At 37.7% G+C, this 14,003-nt stretch overlaps 1 protein-coding gene across 1 annotated transcript in view; it reads right to left on the reverse strand.

The window, feature by feature from the left end:
- Positions 1-14,003, reverse strand: part of LOC122815150 (probable E3 ubiquitin-protein ligase HERC1) — a 5,886,073-nt gene that overhangs the window by 2,560,386 nt on the left and 3,311,684 nt on the right. Inside the window, exon 38 of the mRNA XM_044087407.1 lies at positions 2,335-2,418. Coding sequence (XP_043943342.1) covers positions 2,335-2,418 — 84 coding nt within the window. The remainder of the gene's footprint in view (positions 1-2,334; positions 2,419-14,003) is intronic.

The following is a 14,003-nucleotide window of genomic DNA, read 5'->3' on the forward strand; positions in this document are numbered from 1 at the left end:
TATAATCTGTTTTTTGGGATAAGCAGGCTGATCATCAGGCAAATTGTATGCTGTAACAAAACACATCCTCCAAAGCAGACAAAACTGAAGAGATAGTTGAAGGTTCTGGAAATTCCAGTTATAACAAATCTTAATATTTTCTGCAGGACTGAGAAACCTCGCTGTTTTCCAACTAAAAGCACTGATTCCTCCTGGAGAGAGAAAAAGAATCCATCAGAGGGAAAATCAGATACTACACTTTCCTCAGAATCTGAATCAAAGCCCAAAGAATAAAAAAAATGCAGTTGCCTTTCACATTCTCCTTCAGGTTCAATCTCTTGAACCTCTTCAGGGTAAGAGGAATCCATTTTTCTTTTACCAGAAACAGCTTTATAAAAACCTGTGCAAGACCCTGAGCCAAGCCTAATTAATTACTCCTATCCAGAATAACTGACACAGGAAAAGGGAGAATATATATATTTAGTTTTCTGTCTCTTTTTGACAGAAATTTCTGAAGAAACAGACCCAGTATTGCCAGCAACATATTCCCCGAGGATGGGCACGGCATTCTTGTTAAGCAGGGGCACTTTCCCTGTCCCTCTTCCAAAGACCGACAAAGTAGGTTTTCCTATGCCTGCTAAAGTGACTCCTACAGCTGCAGAGGAAATGTCTAATCTCCAGCTCATGGTGGCTGTAGGGACTACACCAGAAAGATATGAAGAAAAAAATGAGGGATCTGAGAGACCAGCTTTAACAACAGCAGAGTCACTCACCTGTGGCTGAGCAATTTACCAGCCTGCTGTGGTGGCAAAGGCTGTTTAACAATCTTTTTCATCTTGTAGTTGGAAGTCCAACTGCGGAACTGGTATGTTCTATGGCCAAAATGAAAGCAGAGCTTGATACCTGGGGAAGCTTAGAAGCAATGTTCAGTAAAATGGGAAATGCAGCAAAAAGTAACTTTTTCCCCCAGAAAAAAATACAGAAAAAGCAATTTAAACACTTTTTTCAGACCCTAAAAGTAAAATAACAGTTTCTCAACAAAAAACGTAGCTTTAAACAACTTTTTTTTTTTAACTAAAAAAATAAAAATGTACACTATGATCCCATTTAAAAATACATTAAAGTCAAGAGACGGACAACAAAACACCTTTTCCCACTATAAAGTACTTCTTTTTCATAAAAAGAACATTTCTGAGAGAATAAGTAAATTGGAAGTTTTTTTCCTCAAAGGCAACTTCTGGGCCCTGCAGTGGCATAGCATTAGCCGACCTTTGATCCTTAAAAGCATGCAAAGGAGTTCTCTTCTCCTCACAGACAAGCTCTAAAAGGCATGGCACCTAAACCTGACTTTTGATTATTTCAACTTAAACTGTCTAATGATTTACATGCATGAATGGTGGCCAGCTGTTATAACCTATGCAGGACATCATATAACCCATATAGCTTGGGCTACTGCAACAGTGATCTTTATAATGAACATCAATGTGGTTTGCATCAAGATGCATTTTCTGAACAAGTAAAGAACTAATGTCTGTTATTACTAATGATCTGTAATCCACAGTGATTTACAAGAAAATTTAAAATTTTACGTGTGATAGGGCAAAACTACGAGGCAAAATTAGGGACATTTTAAAAAAGTTAGAGACAGTTGAGAGGTTACCTAAGTACTGTGAAGAACTGCAGTCATTTCACCAAAAAAAAAAAAAAAAAAAAAAGAAAGAATACCAGATATTTATCTCCGCTGTGATTTCACTGTAGCGTGCCAGTACTAAAACTTGTAGGGTCACATACAAATTATCCCAAAGTTATAATAAGGCACATTTTTTTGTTCTAATATGCACTGCTCTTCATAACAAATGAAGCTGCTGCAAACACGGCAATCTGTTTTCAGAGAAAATCAAGTGCAAATAGATAAACAATGAGAACATGTCATACTGTGCTGCAGCTTACTGTTTGCAAGAAAAAAATGAAAACGTTCATTTGTAAAACATATGAAGCTCCAGCTGAAACATTTCAATGTGTTAATTCATCTAAGTCCAACTTCCACATGGATTTTCCTAAAAGGGAGACTTGTATTATGACCAAAAGCAATCTTCTGTTCTTATCTGAGACAGGTTGGAATAGTGAAACATTTACAGCCAAATCTATTTTGGCCTTAAGAAGAAGAAAGCAAGAAAAAATGGCAGACCTTTCAGGAGCAAACATCTCATTTTCTTGACATTAACCTCAAAAATACAAGGAACTAATGAAATCAAAAAGTAGCTGGAATTAAAAGTGGATTATGCTGACATATTGCATTAAAATTTTATTGACAGATTTCTCCTGAACTGCACTTCCAATGTTGTATCAGCTTACCTTCTCTCCAGGATTATTGCTGTAAAATATCACACAAGGATAAAGCTCAGAAGCATCCACACCTTCAAAAGCTAACTGAAGTTTCTGAAAAGAATGAATGACAATTTGTTAATACTTACACAGGCTTCATAGCAGATTACCTACACAGGTCAAATTATTCTGCTATATACCCTGGTCTTATCACACACATTCATATAGTTATTCAATCTACTCTCAGTACTGTAGCCAAGTACAGTTGCCCAAATCATATCCTTTATTTTCTATGACGCATAAAATGCTGTCTTGTACAAAGTATTTGAACAAGCTCCGTTTCAACTCTAACAACTGACTTTTGAGCATTATCTGTTATACAATGTGTGGGGGACTGTATGCTATTATACCTCTCAAATAGGTTCATAGGTTCATACTAGGCTATCTGCCCGAGGGCATTTACAAGCCTAGCCCATAGTTTTGTGGCTTACGCCACCCCTTTAGTATGGGGAACTATATCCATTATTTTGCTGTGCCTCTGTTGAGCAGTGACACTGAGGTAATCCCTGGGGTATATCTGCGATCTCCCATCCATTGGTCAAGATTTCTCTTGAACAAGGCCAGCGAGGTGCTCTGCCTCACATATACCGGGATTCATAGATTAGTACTAGGCTAACTGCCCTTGTGAGACATTTTAAGCCTAGCCAATTATCCCCTGTGAGATTCAAACCCTGTACCTTGTGTTTGTAAGGCAAACACCTTAACCATTAGGCCACCCTCCCAACCCTCTCAAATGCCCAGATTTCTACTGCATATTTTGGGCTATTCTCCATAAAATCTGTATTTTTCTGGCAAAATTCAAGATGATGGAACTCACAAAATAATGATATATATTTGTTTTTCAGATTTCATATCATTCGGAAAATGAATGGTAAGACAAAACCTTTTATTCTAGCAGCTTTCTAAGTTTAAAACGGCAATATTTGAAATTTGTCCCTATTTTTGTGCCTCTGCCCTCCATTACTTTTGGTTTTATCCAGAAATTTTGTGCTAAGAGGTTGACAGTATGTATGTTTCACTCACTTTGTGAAGTATGGTCTTCACAAAGGAAACTGAAAACTGTCTAGTGCATACCATCTGATTGCAGGATGTAATCAAGAATTGCAGCCCTGCTGATTCAAACTCAGAAATATATAGTGGTATGGCAGGTATGTGTGTAACTTACTATATCTGTCTGATAAACTGATTACATAACAAGGATGTAGTAAGCCATTCCTTTAAAATAATTACTATGTCAGCCCCTAAAAAAAATCTGCAAACCACACAGCAATAAGGGTTCTCACTGATTATTATTAGACATATCTGCCAATTTTATGTTATGGAAGAAAGCTCTACCAGTTTTCTGTGAAGATATCTTAACAGGGTTCTACATTTCTGAACATGGAACATCCAGTAACTCAAGACATGAAACAGAGAATAAATTATTGATCACTATTTATTTCAAGAGTTCTGAAGTGCTACCTTTCAAAAAAAAAAAAAGAAAATCCAACACAATACAAGGCCTTAATCCTAGGCTTAAACTTGCAACAAGGTCTCCTTACTTCCAACAGCTATATTTCTTAACAGACCACTTTATTTGTGGTCAGGAAAATCCTACTAAGACAGCTGAACTTTATTTGGGGTTAGTCAGAGTCTTTTTAGTTGATGGCAGGTGTGTACCCAAGAAGACCGAATGCTGTAATTAAATCAAAAGGTGCTTCAACAAAGTATTAGTTTAAGGGTGTGCACACTTGTGCAACCAGCTTACTGTACGTTTTTTTTATTTTTTATATTTTTCCCATAACAGATTTGTTTGTTTTTCAATTGAGACTTCTTTGAGCAGTCACCGTAAACAAGGGTAAGGTGGTTCACACAGCCTATATTGACCTTGCCGAGGCTTTCGACACCATCCCCCTCTGGAATTATAGCTAAACTCACTAAACTAGGTATAAATCCCTACATCACAAGATGGGTTGCCAACTGACTCACTGACAGAACCCAGACTGTAAAAGTTGCAGACTCCAAATCTGACTTCAAACCAGTGATAAGTGGAGTACCACAGGGTTCAGTCTTGGGACCTCTCCTGTTTGGTATCTACTTCTCTGAAGTACAGGCCAACACAGAAGGCCTCTGGCTAATGAAGTTCGCAGATGACTGCAAACTAGGAGCCACAGTCGAGTCCCCAAATGATGTGGACATCCTACAGAAGGACCTCACTGAGATGGATGCCTGGTGTCAGAGGCATGGCCTCAAGCTCAATGCCAAAAAGTGCACTGTCATCCCCTTTGGTAAACACTCTGTACCCTTGAACAACCACATAAACGGCAGTCTACATAATGCTGAATGTGTCATAAGAGACCTTGGGACCCAGGTGGACAGCAGTCTCTCCTTTGAAATCCTTCTATGTGGCACACCTCATCACAAAAGGGTTCTCATCCAGGAAAAAAGAGGTCATTGTTCCCCTCTACTTGGCACTCATTAAACCCATTGTAGAGTACAATGCCCCTTTTGGAATGTACCTCACAAGACATCTGCAGCAGCTGGAAAAGCCACAGAAGTACCTCACAAAGAGGATTACTGGCCTCAAACAGATGTCCTACACTGACCGTCTCAAAAAACTCCAGCTTTACTCTGTAGCATATTGTCTACTCCGGGGAGATCTCTGCCTAACATATAAAGCTATGTTAAACCCAGAGCTGTTGGACATGCTACATCTAAAGAAATCCCAATCCCTCCGACCTACATGCTCTAGGGACCTAAACCGTGTCACCACATTAAACAGGGCATGCTGGAGGGATAGATTCCTGTCCCAGAGACTTCCTATACTCTGGAACAAGCTACCCTTCTATGTCTAGCAAAGTTCCTCATTAGCATTCTTCAAGAAAAATCTTGATGAGTGGATGGGAAATAAATACACCCCGGGGATCACTTCTGTGGCTCTCTGCTCGACAGGGGCACCGGAAATTAACTTTCTTGGGTGGCGTAGGCCAGGGAACCTTGTTGGCTAGGCTTACTTAGGCCCTTGGGCCGATAGCCTAGTACCTACCTATGAATCGTACAGATTATAGGTAACATTAAAGGTGGGAAAAGTTTTGAAATGATTTATTGTGGTCACATTTTACTTTATATCACAAAAACCTGGCATTTTAACAGGGCTGTGTATACTTTTTATATCCACTGTACTTGGCTCACCTGCTCATAGATTTCTATCTAGACAAACCAGAACAACATTGCCTATCAGTTCCAGTTTGTTGAGGCCTAAAGCTTAGAATAACATGACTATTAGAACGCAACTACTCAGAAACCATTCTTTCCGGACGTCCAGCTATGACAAATTGAGCAGATTTTCTTCATCCATTGAAAGGAGGACAGACAGTGAGGATACAAACGGCAAAAGGTTTCAACCGGATTGGTCAAGTACAGATATATGTACCGAGCTGAGATACAACTTTGTAGAATCTGAGGGTGTGGAGTACAGGAGATCTCACAGACATCATCTTCCTGTATCAGAATCAATATTGCAGCATACTTCCTCTGATACAGACTCTAGATCTCAGAGCAACCTAGACAATATTCCTGTTCCAGAATGTGTCTTTACTTCTACTTCCATTTCTAATGATAATCCTTATGTCCTGAAAGTTGAACATTCTGCAGATATAGTCCCAGTTGCTAAATCTGATTCCAGTTTCTATGTCATACGATTTGGTCATATTTCTAAAGCTAGTGTAAAATACACAGCGACCTGGACCTAACTGTATATATGTGTATTTGGACGGTGTAGTGGTGCAGTGGTAGCATTAGTGTTGTTGCTTCACAGCAAGAGTTTTCTCCAGTTCGATTCTCGGCTGGGGTGCCTTCTGTGCAGAGCCTGCACATCCTCCCTGCATTCGTGTGCATTTCCTCCGGGTGCTCCGATTTCCTTTCTGGAGCATTTCTCCCTGTGCCTCTGCTGAAAATTGGCTTTGCTCCAAGTTGGACTTTCCCAGTAAACAAATGTTAAATAAATAAAAATAAATACATAAATTAAGTTCTGTGTAATGACATGACCAAGAATTACTTATATTGACTGTATGTCAATTACTGTTTTAACATTGCATGACTATTTCTCAAAGAGGGAGGATGTAGAACAGTGTATGTGTGCTGTGTACTTAAGAAGCGTTTCAAGGACTGAACGCGCATATATAAATAGCAGACATGTGCGAATTCTCAGTGCCATTTTGAGAGTGCAGCCACAGAGTGAACATGTATGAGTGTAATAGCTAGTTTGTTTATAACTTTACCTATGTTGAAGTATAAAGCCTCAATCCTGATGTGTTTGCACATAATAAAGTTGCTTGAACAGAACCCACGAAGTCTCGTCTGTTGTATCCTGACTAGACGAGTGACAAGGCCCTTGTCCAGTCAGTTTAACTACCTGTACTATGTATGTATGTATGTGTATGTATATATATAGATAGATATATATATATATATATATATATATATATATATATATATATATATATATATATATATATATATATCAGTCTAGTTTTGTTCATTGAAAGAACACCCTACTGAATCTAAAACCTCCGACTCCTTTTAGGCAAAAGTGCTGTTTAAAGAATTTGAACTTTCTCGAACTGCACATCACCGAAGAGCAGAAATCCAACCATATACACTAAAAACAAATTTTTGTAGGGGGGTGCAAGCCCCCCCTGCACCCCCATGTCAGGCCACACCCACGCTAATTTTATATACTAACTACAAGATCGCGCTACAGTGGGGAAAAGGATACATTTTCTTATTGTCACTGTACCGCAATACCATACCATCAAACCCCAACTGCTGTACACCTTCCATTAAACAAGGATTGTACATATGCTTTTCAATCCATATTTAAATTAAACCTACTTTTATAAGTAGCTTATTAAAAGGAATACAACTTTCAAACATGTTTCTGTCGGATATTACTGTTACAATGGTTTCCATGACTTTTTGTTAAAATGTTCTGTGTGTTTATGAATCATTTGTACAATGGAAATCTACTTTTAAGGAGGAAACAAAATGCAATTCATGAAATGTTGTTGTTTCTGAAATGTCACATGGTAGAAAATAATATGATTTCTGAAAACTGAAAAACACCACACCTGCTGGTCCACATGATCCTGTAAATGCTGGCCATTCTTCAGTGATGTGTAGTTCGCAAAAGTGAGAGTTCTTTAAAGAGCACTTTCGTATATGTATATATATATATATATATATATATATATATATATATATATATATCTATATATAAAATAAACAAGCAAATAACTCACACTAACCAGTTAGTTGTAATTACCTCTCAAATATTATGAGATCTTAAGTCTTAATATAAGCTACTTACAACACAGTGACTTGCAAGACAGGTCATTGCCAGAAAATGGAAGAATGCTACTCTTTACTCTTACAGTATTTCAGGACTGAGTTCTGTCAATACTGGATATAAGTATGTAATTTGCTGCCTCTCAGTAAATACATTACCACAATGACAATCCACCAGGATGGATTAAACTAAGACTTTTGTTGGATAACTGTAACAATTCATGATACAGATGTATATATATGGGTCAACTTTTTAATTCTGAAATACCAAAATCTCAACTTTCAAAATACTGATCCCAGAAAGTTGAAATTTTGGAATCTCAAAATTAAAAAGTGAAAAAAAAAAAACCCCAGCTAAAATAATGTTTTTCAGGGGGGGGGGCAAGCCCCCCTGCACCCCCTACACCCTCCTACTAAAATATACCAACTCAGAGAACGCACTACAGTGAAGAGAATGGTAATGCTACTGTTCCGCTTACTGTTCTCTTCCCTGTAGCGTGATCTTGGAGTTGGTATATTAAAGTAGAGAGGGTGTGGGGGGTGCAGGGGGGATTGCCCCCCTGCAAAAACATTATTTCAGTTTGTTTTTCTTTTTCTGTTTCACTTTTCAGATTCCAAAATCTCGATGTTTTGAGTTTGGTATATCAAAACTCGAGATTTTGGTATTTCGAAATTGAAACGTGGACCCATATAGAGAGAGAGAGAGGAAGAGGGACAGAGACAGAGAGAGAGACAGAGACAGAGAGAGAGAGAGAGAGAGAGGCAATGAAATGGATATTCCACTCAGAAATGCAGGGTTATTTTTCTGTGCAACTAGGCACGTACAGTTAATAAATCACGATATCAGTTAAAATGCACAACCAAAGACCTCAAGCGTTTCTTATGACATAATATATATTAATCATAATACATTCATCAAGGCTTTCTTTAAATTTAACCCTGTTAGTTTCAGTCAGAATTTTGTACCATGAAAGTTTATACTTCCAGACTTATCTCATCACCAAGACTCACAGCTTTGTGTTTTTTTAACCTTGACTAACCGCACACAGAAGCATGAGCAATTCTCTCTTTCCAGTGGACAGCACCATCACAGACTTCTTTTCACTAGCTTTATCAGTTGCTTACCTAATATACTAGGAACATTTTGGGGAGTCACTGTTAATCAAGATGGAAGATTTTATCCATTGTAATCATATTAGGATCTACAACTGCTTCAGTTGGTCTTGAATCCTTTACTCTGAAATGACACACCCCTAGATGAACATCAGATATATATCTCCAACATTCTGTTGATAACACACGCTTGGCAATGCATTTAATACTCTACCTTCAGCAGACTTAATACAATTACAAACATACAAATATTTCAGGCATGGGCAATAATATAATAATAATAGCCTGCCAATATACCAAAAATGTTATTACCATACGTTTTCAGGTTGTTCTTAAAAATATCTAACCTAGTGCTTGCTTTAATGCAATTTGGTAGTCTATTCCATGAATCAGCTACTCTTTCAGAGAACCAATTAGTACAGCCCTCTTTCTTATGTAATCTTCTACACAGATTGTCATATACTTATCAAGTACTTTTTAATAACCCCAAACATGTCCAGAGGTAGTTGTAATAAGGTCTCCTCTTGAAAGTCTTTATGATACATTGCACGACTTCATATATTTTGTCTTTCATAGTAACTTACATTTTCATATTGATGCACGCCCTTGGTATATCTCTGTTGTAATCTTTCCAAATTACTCATGCTTGTTTTCTTATAAGGCTTTCATGTTATTATTCCATATTCCAGTCTGGGTCTAATGTAAGTAACAATGACTTCATCATTCCTAGTTTCCTAGATGTTATAAATCTTTTTTATATAACCTACAGTTATATAACTATAATTAACCAATTGGTTGATATGATTAGAAACTCCCAAAAGCTGGATCTACCTATATACCCAGGTCCTTGCATGAATCTATAATTTCAATCAGCGTGCTGTATTTCAATCTATGTCTCTGAAATCTCATATGCTTCGTATTTGACGTATTTATCAGCATATTATTCTCTTCTTGCTAAATGGTTAGTTTAGTCAGGTTCTTTTGCAGACATGCCCCATCTGTAATGCATGTAATCAGTTTACACATTTTCAAGTTAGCTGCATACAGACTGCAGAACACCTTAGATGAAAAAGATAGATCTGAAAGATAGAACCTAATGAAGTAAGCCATGCAGCTATCCATCTTATTTATCTATCTACCCTTTTGTTTTTTTTTAAACAAACATCCTTATTAAATCATCATGTATGACATAGGCCATGTTACATTTATATAAATGACAATAAACCATAGAGACAATCTCAGTTGCAAACATTACACATTCCAAACAGTGCGACACAACTGTAGCTGCAAACATTGTGCATCACTTTTAACATATCCAGTCACTGTCATTCAACCATTACATAGCTCATTCAAATCCTGCCCTCTTTTACATCTCATTCCTCCTCTGCATGTATTGATCTCACAGTTCCCATTTTTTCCCATTTAATTTGCTTCTACCTTTTTCTAAAGATCCCAGTTCCAGTTGTTTTAACTCAGTTACTATCTTCACTACTTCTGGTAAAGTTGATTTAGACTTTGATTTCCATTTTCTAGTAATTGCTTTTTGGCAGCCATCATAATCAGATTCAGCAAGGCCTTATTATGTCAAGGCAATTTTGAGTTTGTATCAAGCTCAAAAAAATCACTTCCCTAGTCACTCCAACTTGCTCACCCAGCATCTCTGACAGAGCAGTCTGCAGGAAATCTTTAAAGTCTACCAACTCATTACAGTCCCAGAAAATATGTTCCAGTTACCTTTTTCTGCCCCATCAAACCTCCAACATTTGCTGTCTACCTGAGGAAAAATTATTTGAAATGAATTGAGCAAAAGTTTTCAGGATAAAGTTTTAACATGACAAACAGTGGCACTAGTTCTAAAAGACAACAAGCTTCAACAACCAATCAACATAGCTTCACTGTCAAGAAAAGCTGTCATTCACAACTTCTACGTTTCAATGGATGAGTAACAGCACAGATAGACAAGGTATTATTGGTAATTATACCATGATCTCCTAAACGCTGATTGTGTGGCAGTTGGCCGTAATCGAAATGAGTAATCGAAAAAAAGGTCCGTCGACTTCGGACTTTATTCTTTTAGTCTTTTTAAACTTACTAACTTTTGTTTAATAAATGGGTTTAACATGAATAAGCAACAAAATAAAAAGCGGAACATTCCGTTGCTTATTTCTTTTACTTTTCAGCTGTTAAACCCATAAAATAGCTGAGTATAGCGTAAAAAAGAGAAAAGCAGAAGAGAAGATCTTATTGCTTTTTTTAAATGTTAAATCTTTATTAAAATGGTTTAACATAAAAAAGACGTTTCAAAGCTGTCTGCGAGTCCGTTGCTCTCTTAAAAAACATTAAATAAAAAGCAACGACATAAAACTTTATACATTGCTTTCTCCTTTGCTTACCCACATCTACCTCTCTCTGCGCTGTAAGCCAGCGCGATACATCAAGAGTTGCAAACAGGCTGCGGCATCTGCGCCAAGGGCGAGAAACAGGGCCATTATTTTAGAAAAAGTAATAGAAGTAATAGTTTAATTTCTTAAATAATATCGTAATTATAATAGGTATAACCACCTTAATGTTTGGTAATACTAAATTACGGGATTTGGGGCTTTTTTCGTTTCGGGGGGGCGCCCCCTACCCCCCAAACCAAATAACACCAATAATATAATCTGTCTAGACATAAATAAGGCTACTGATGCAGTATCACAATGTAGAATACTTGGCAAGATATAGAGTCTGAAAGATGAACAGAAGTGTATAAAATCTGTAGGGGAATGGTTGAACTGGAAAATGAATAGAGTGCTAATGGAAAACTGTCACAGTGAAGGGAAGTACAACTGAACTGGGGGGGGGAGCAATGCATACTAGCACTCTCTCCAACATATTTGTTACATATATAATGGAGTACCAGCTTCCTAACATGTGGTACTTAAATACAGATGACAAAAAATGGCTTAAGGTTCTATATGAGGAAAGACCTTGGAGAAGGGGTACACACCCACTACAACTGGGCAAAGAATTAGCAGTTAAGGGCTAATCCAGAAAAGTGTAAGGTTCTGCAGTTTGGGCCAATAATCCATAAATCATGTATAGTCTAATGAATGTCAGTCTGGGAGATACTGTGGCTAAGCAGATTTATCAATAATCACAGCACTAACCCAGGATAACCAAGCATAAATAAGTAAGACAACATGGATAATAACATACTGCTTTGCATACCATGTAGTGGAGATGTAAGAAAATAAAAACTATGCACTTGCTCTAATGAGAAATCTAGATGAGGAGGTTTATTTTCATCAAAAGGCAGATTAATGTCTTTAGGTATTAGGCACCTCAGAATCTAAAACTTTCCCTGGCTACTATCCCCTCCCCCTTTAACAATAATACTATATTACAAAATAATAAATAACCTCTCTCTAGCCCTTAGTCATACCTCCTGAAAGCAGTACAGAAAACATAAACATAACAGCAAGAAGGACCTCTACGCCATATCAACAAAAGGACAGGGGAAAGGTGGTTAGGTATTATGATGAATATGGAGCTGCCTATGCAGATCTATCACTATGGTAAATACATATTTTGTTCTGGTAAGAGGGGGTCCGTCCTCATCTCCTGGGTGGTCATATTCAAGAGGACACACCTCGGATAATTGTTGCTCAGAGGGCAGATGCAGATATCACAACCAGTTTAATTTACCACAGAAGTATTGAGTGAAGGCCATGTAGGTGCTGCACAAGTATCATTTAAAGATACATTTCTGGAAAAGGCATGAGCTGTAGCTAGTGCCCTGCTTAGATTAGTTGTAGGTCCTGAATGCAATGTCTTACTACATTATTCATAACAAACTTAATACATTCACCTGAACAATGTAATACTGAAAACTTTAGATCTCAAATTCTTTGTTAGAAAGGACACAGGCAACTGTGAATCTTTCATTAAAGATTTGCTCTTGTTCACACAAAATCTCTACTGTCTTTGAACATCAGTACAATTCAGCTGCATGAGACAGTCAGTAAAAATACAGGTAGGCTAACAGACTAATTCAGGTTTGTCACAGTGGTTACTTTAGGTAGGAATGATGGATTTGTTTGTAATGACACACACTGTCCCTATAAAAGACAAGGTGCGGAGGATTAAAACATAATGCTTGCAATTCAGAAACCCTTCTAAATGAAGCAACAGCCACTAGACAATGTGCTTTTCAATACATTAACTTCAAGTCTGGGGCAGCACTTGGCTCAAAAGGAGAAACATGTTTTCTTAACACAACATATTAATCCCTGGGAGGCCCAGGTTCACTGACAGGAGATGTTATCAAGAGAGCACATTTAAGAAATGATGCTAATGATAAAGAGTTGGAATATTGGTGAAACCCAGAAATGGTCACAAGATGTACTTTTACAGATCATTACCTACGACCTATATTGAAGAACTGAGAAAGATAGCCTGACACTGCAGGAACTTGATCTGTGAAGAAGTCCAAATATTTTATGTTGGCCACAAATAAAATGTGCCCACTTACATTTCTGTGCTTTTCTAGCATTAGGTCTCAAGATAGAAGTATCTCAACTACCTTTGTAGGGTATTAAGAGTCTTTGGCAATCACTGCAATTGAAGAATCTATGTAGTTAGTCAATAGGAATGGTGACTGGGTTAAGCTTTGCCAAACAGATGAGTTAGCAGGGATCTGAAGGGCCTAAGATGGGGAAGCTTCTCCAGAAGATGAGGCCACAGTAAGTGAAACTAAATTTGTCAAGGCCAAAATAAGGCAATGAGAATAACTTTGGACATGTTCTTCCTGATTTTCTGAATGAAATTCAGAATAATGGGAAACAGTGAAAATTGTAAAGGAGTCCAGAAAGCCACTTCTGCACAAGAACATCTATGAGACATTTCATCTCTAGAACAGGTCATGGAAAAGAAGTCGCTGTATTTGGTGATAGATGGGGATGTAACAAGGTTGCAAGACTTCAAACAGTAACAAAAGGGCTGTTGCACCAGTGAATGTCTAAGGGTCCACTCACGTGGCATTAGTAAGCACTGCCTGAGCTTGCCCACTAAGTAACTGGCTTTCCCAGGAACGTGGCTGACAATCACAGAGCAGGTTATTGACATAGCTTATTACTGCATCCTCACTGCTTTATCAACAGACAGAGTGTGATTGAGCACTACCGTTCATTGTTTATACACCAAACCACTTCCTTGTTGCT

The sequence above is a fragment of the Protopterus annectens genome, chromosome 1.part1 (assembly GCF_019279795.1).
Source record: "Protopterus annectens isolate FY-2018-M chromosome 1.part1, PAN1.0, whole genome shotgun sequence".
Taxonomy (NCBI): Eukaryota; Metazoa; Chordata; order Ceratodontiformes; family Protopteridae; genus Protopterus; species Protopterus annectens.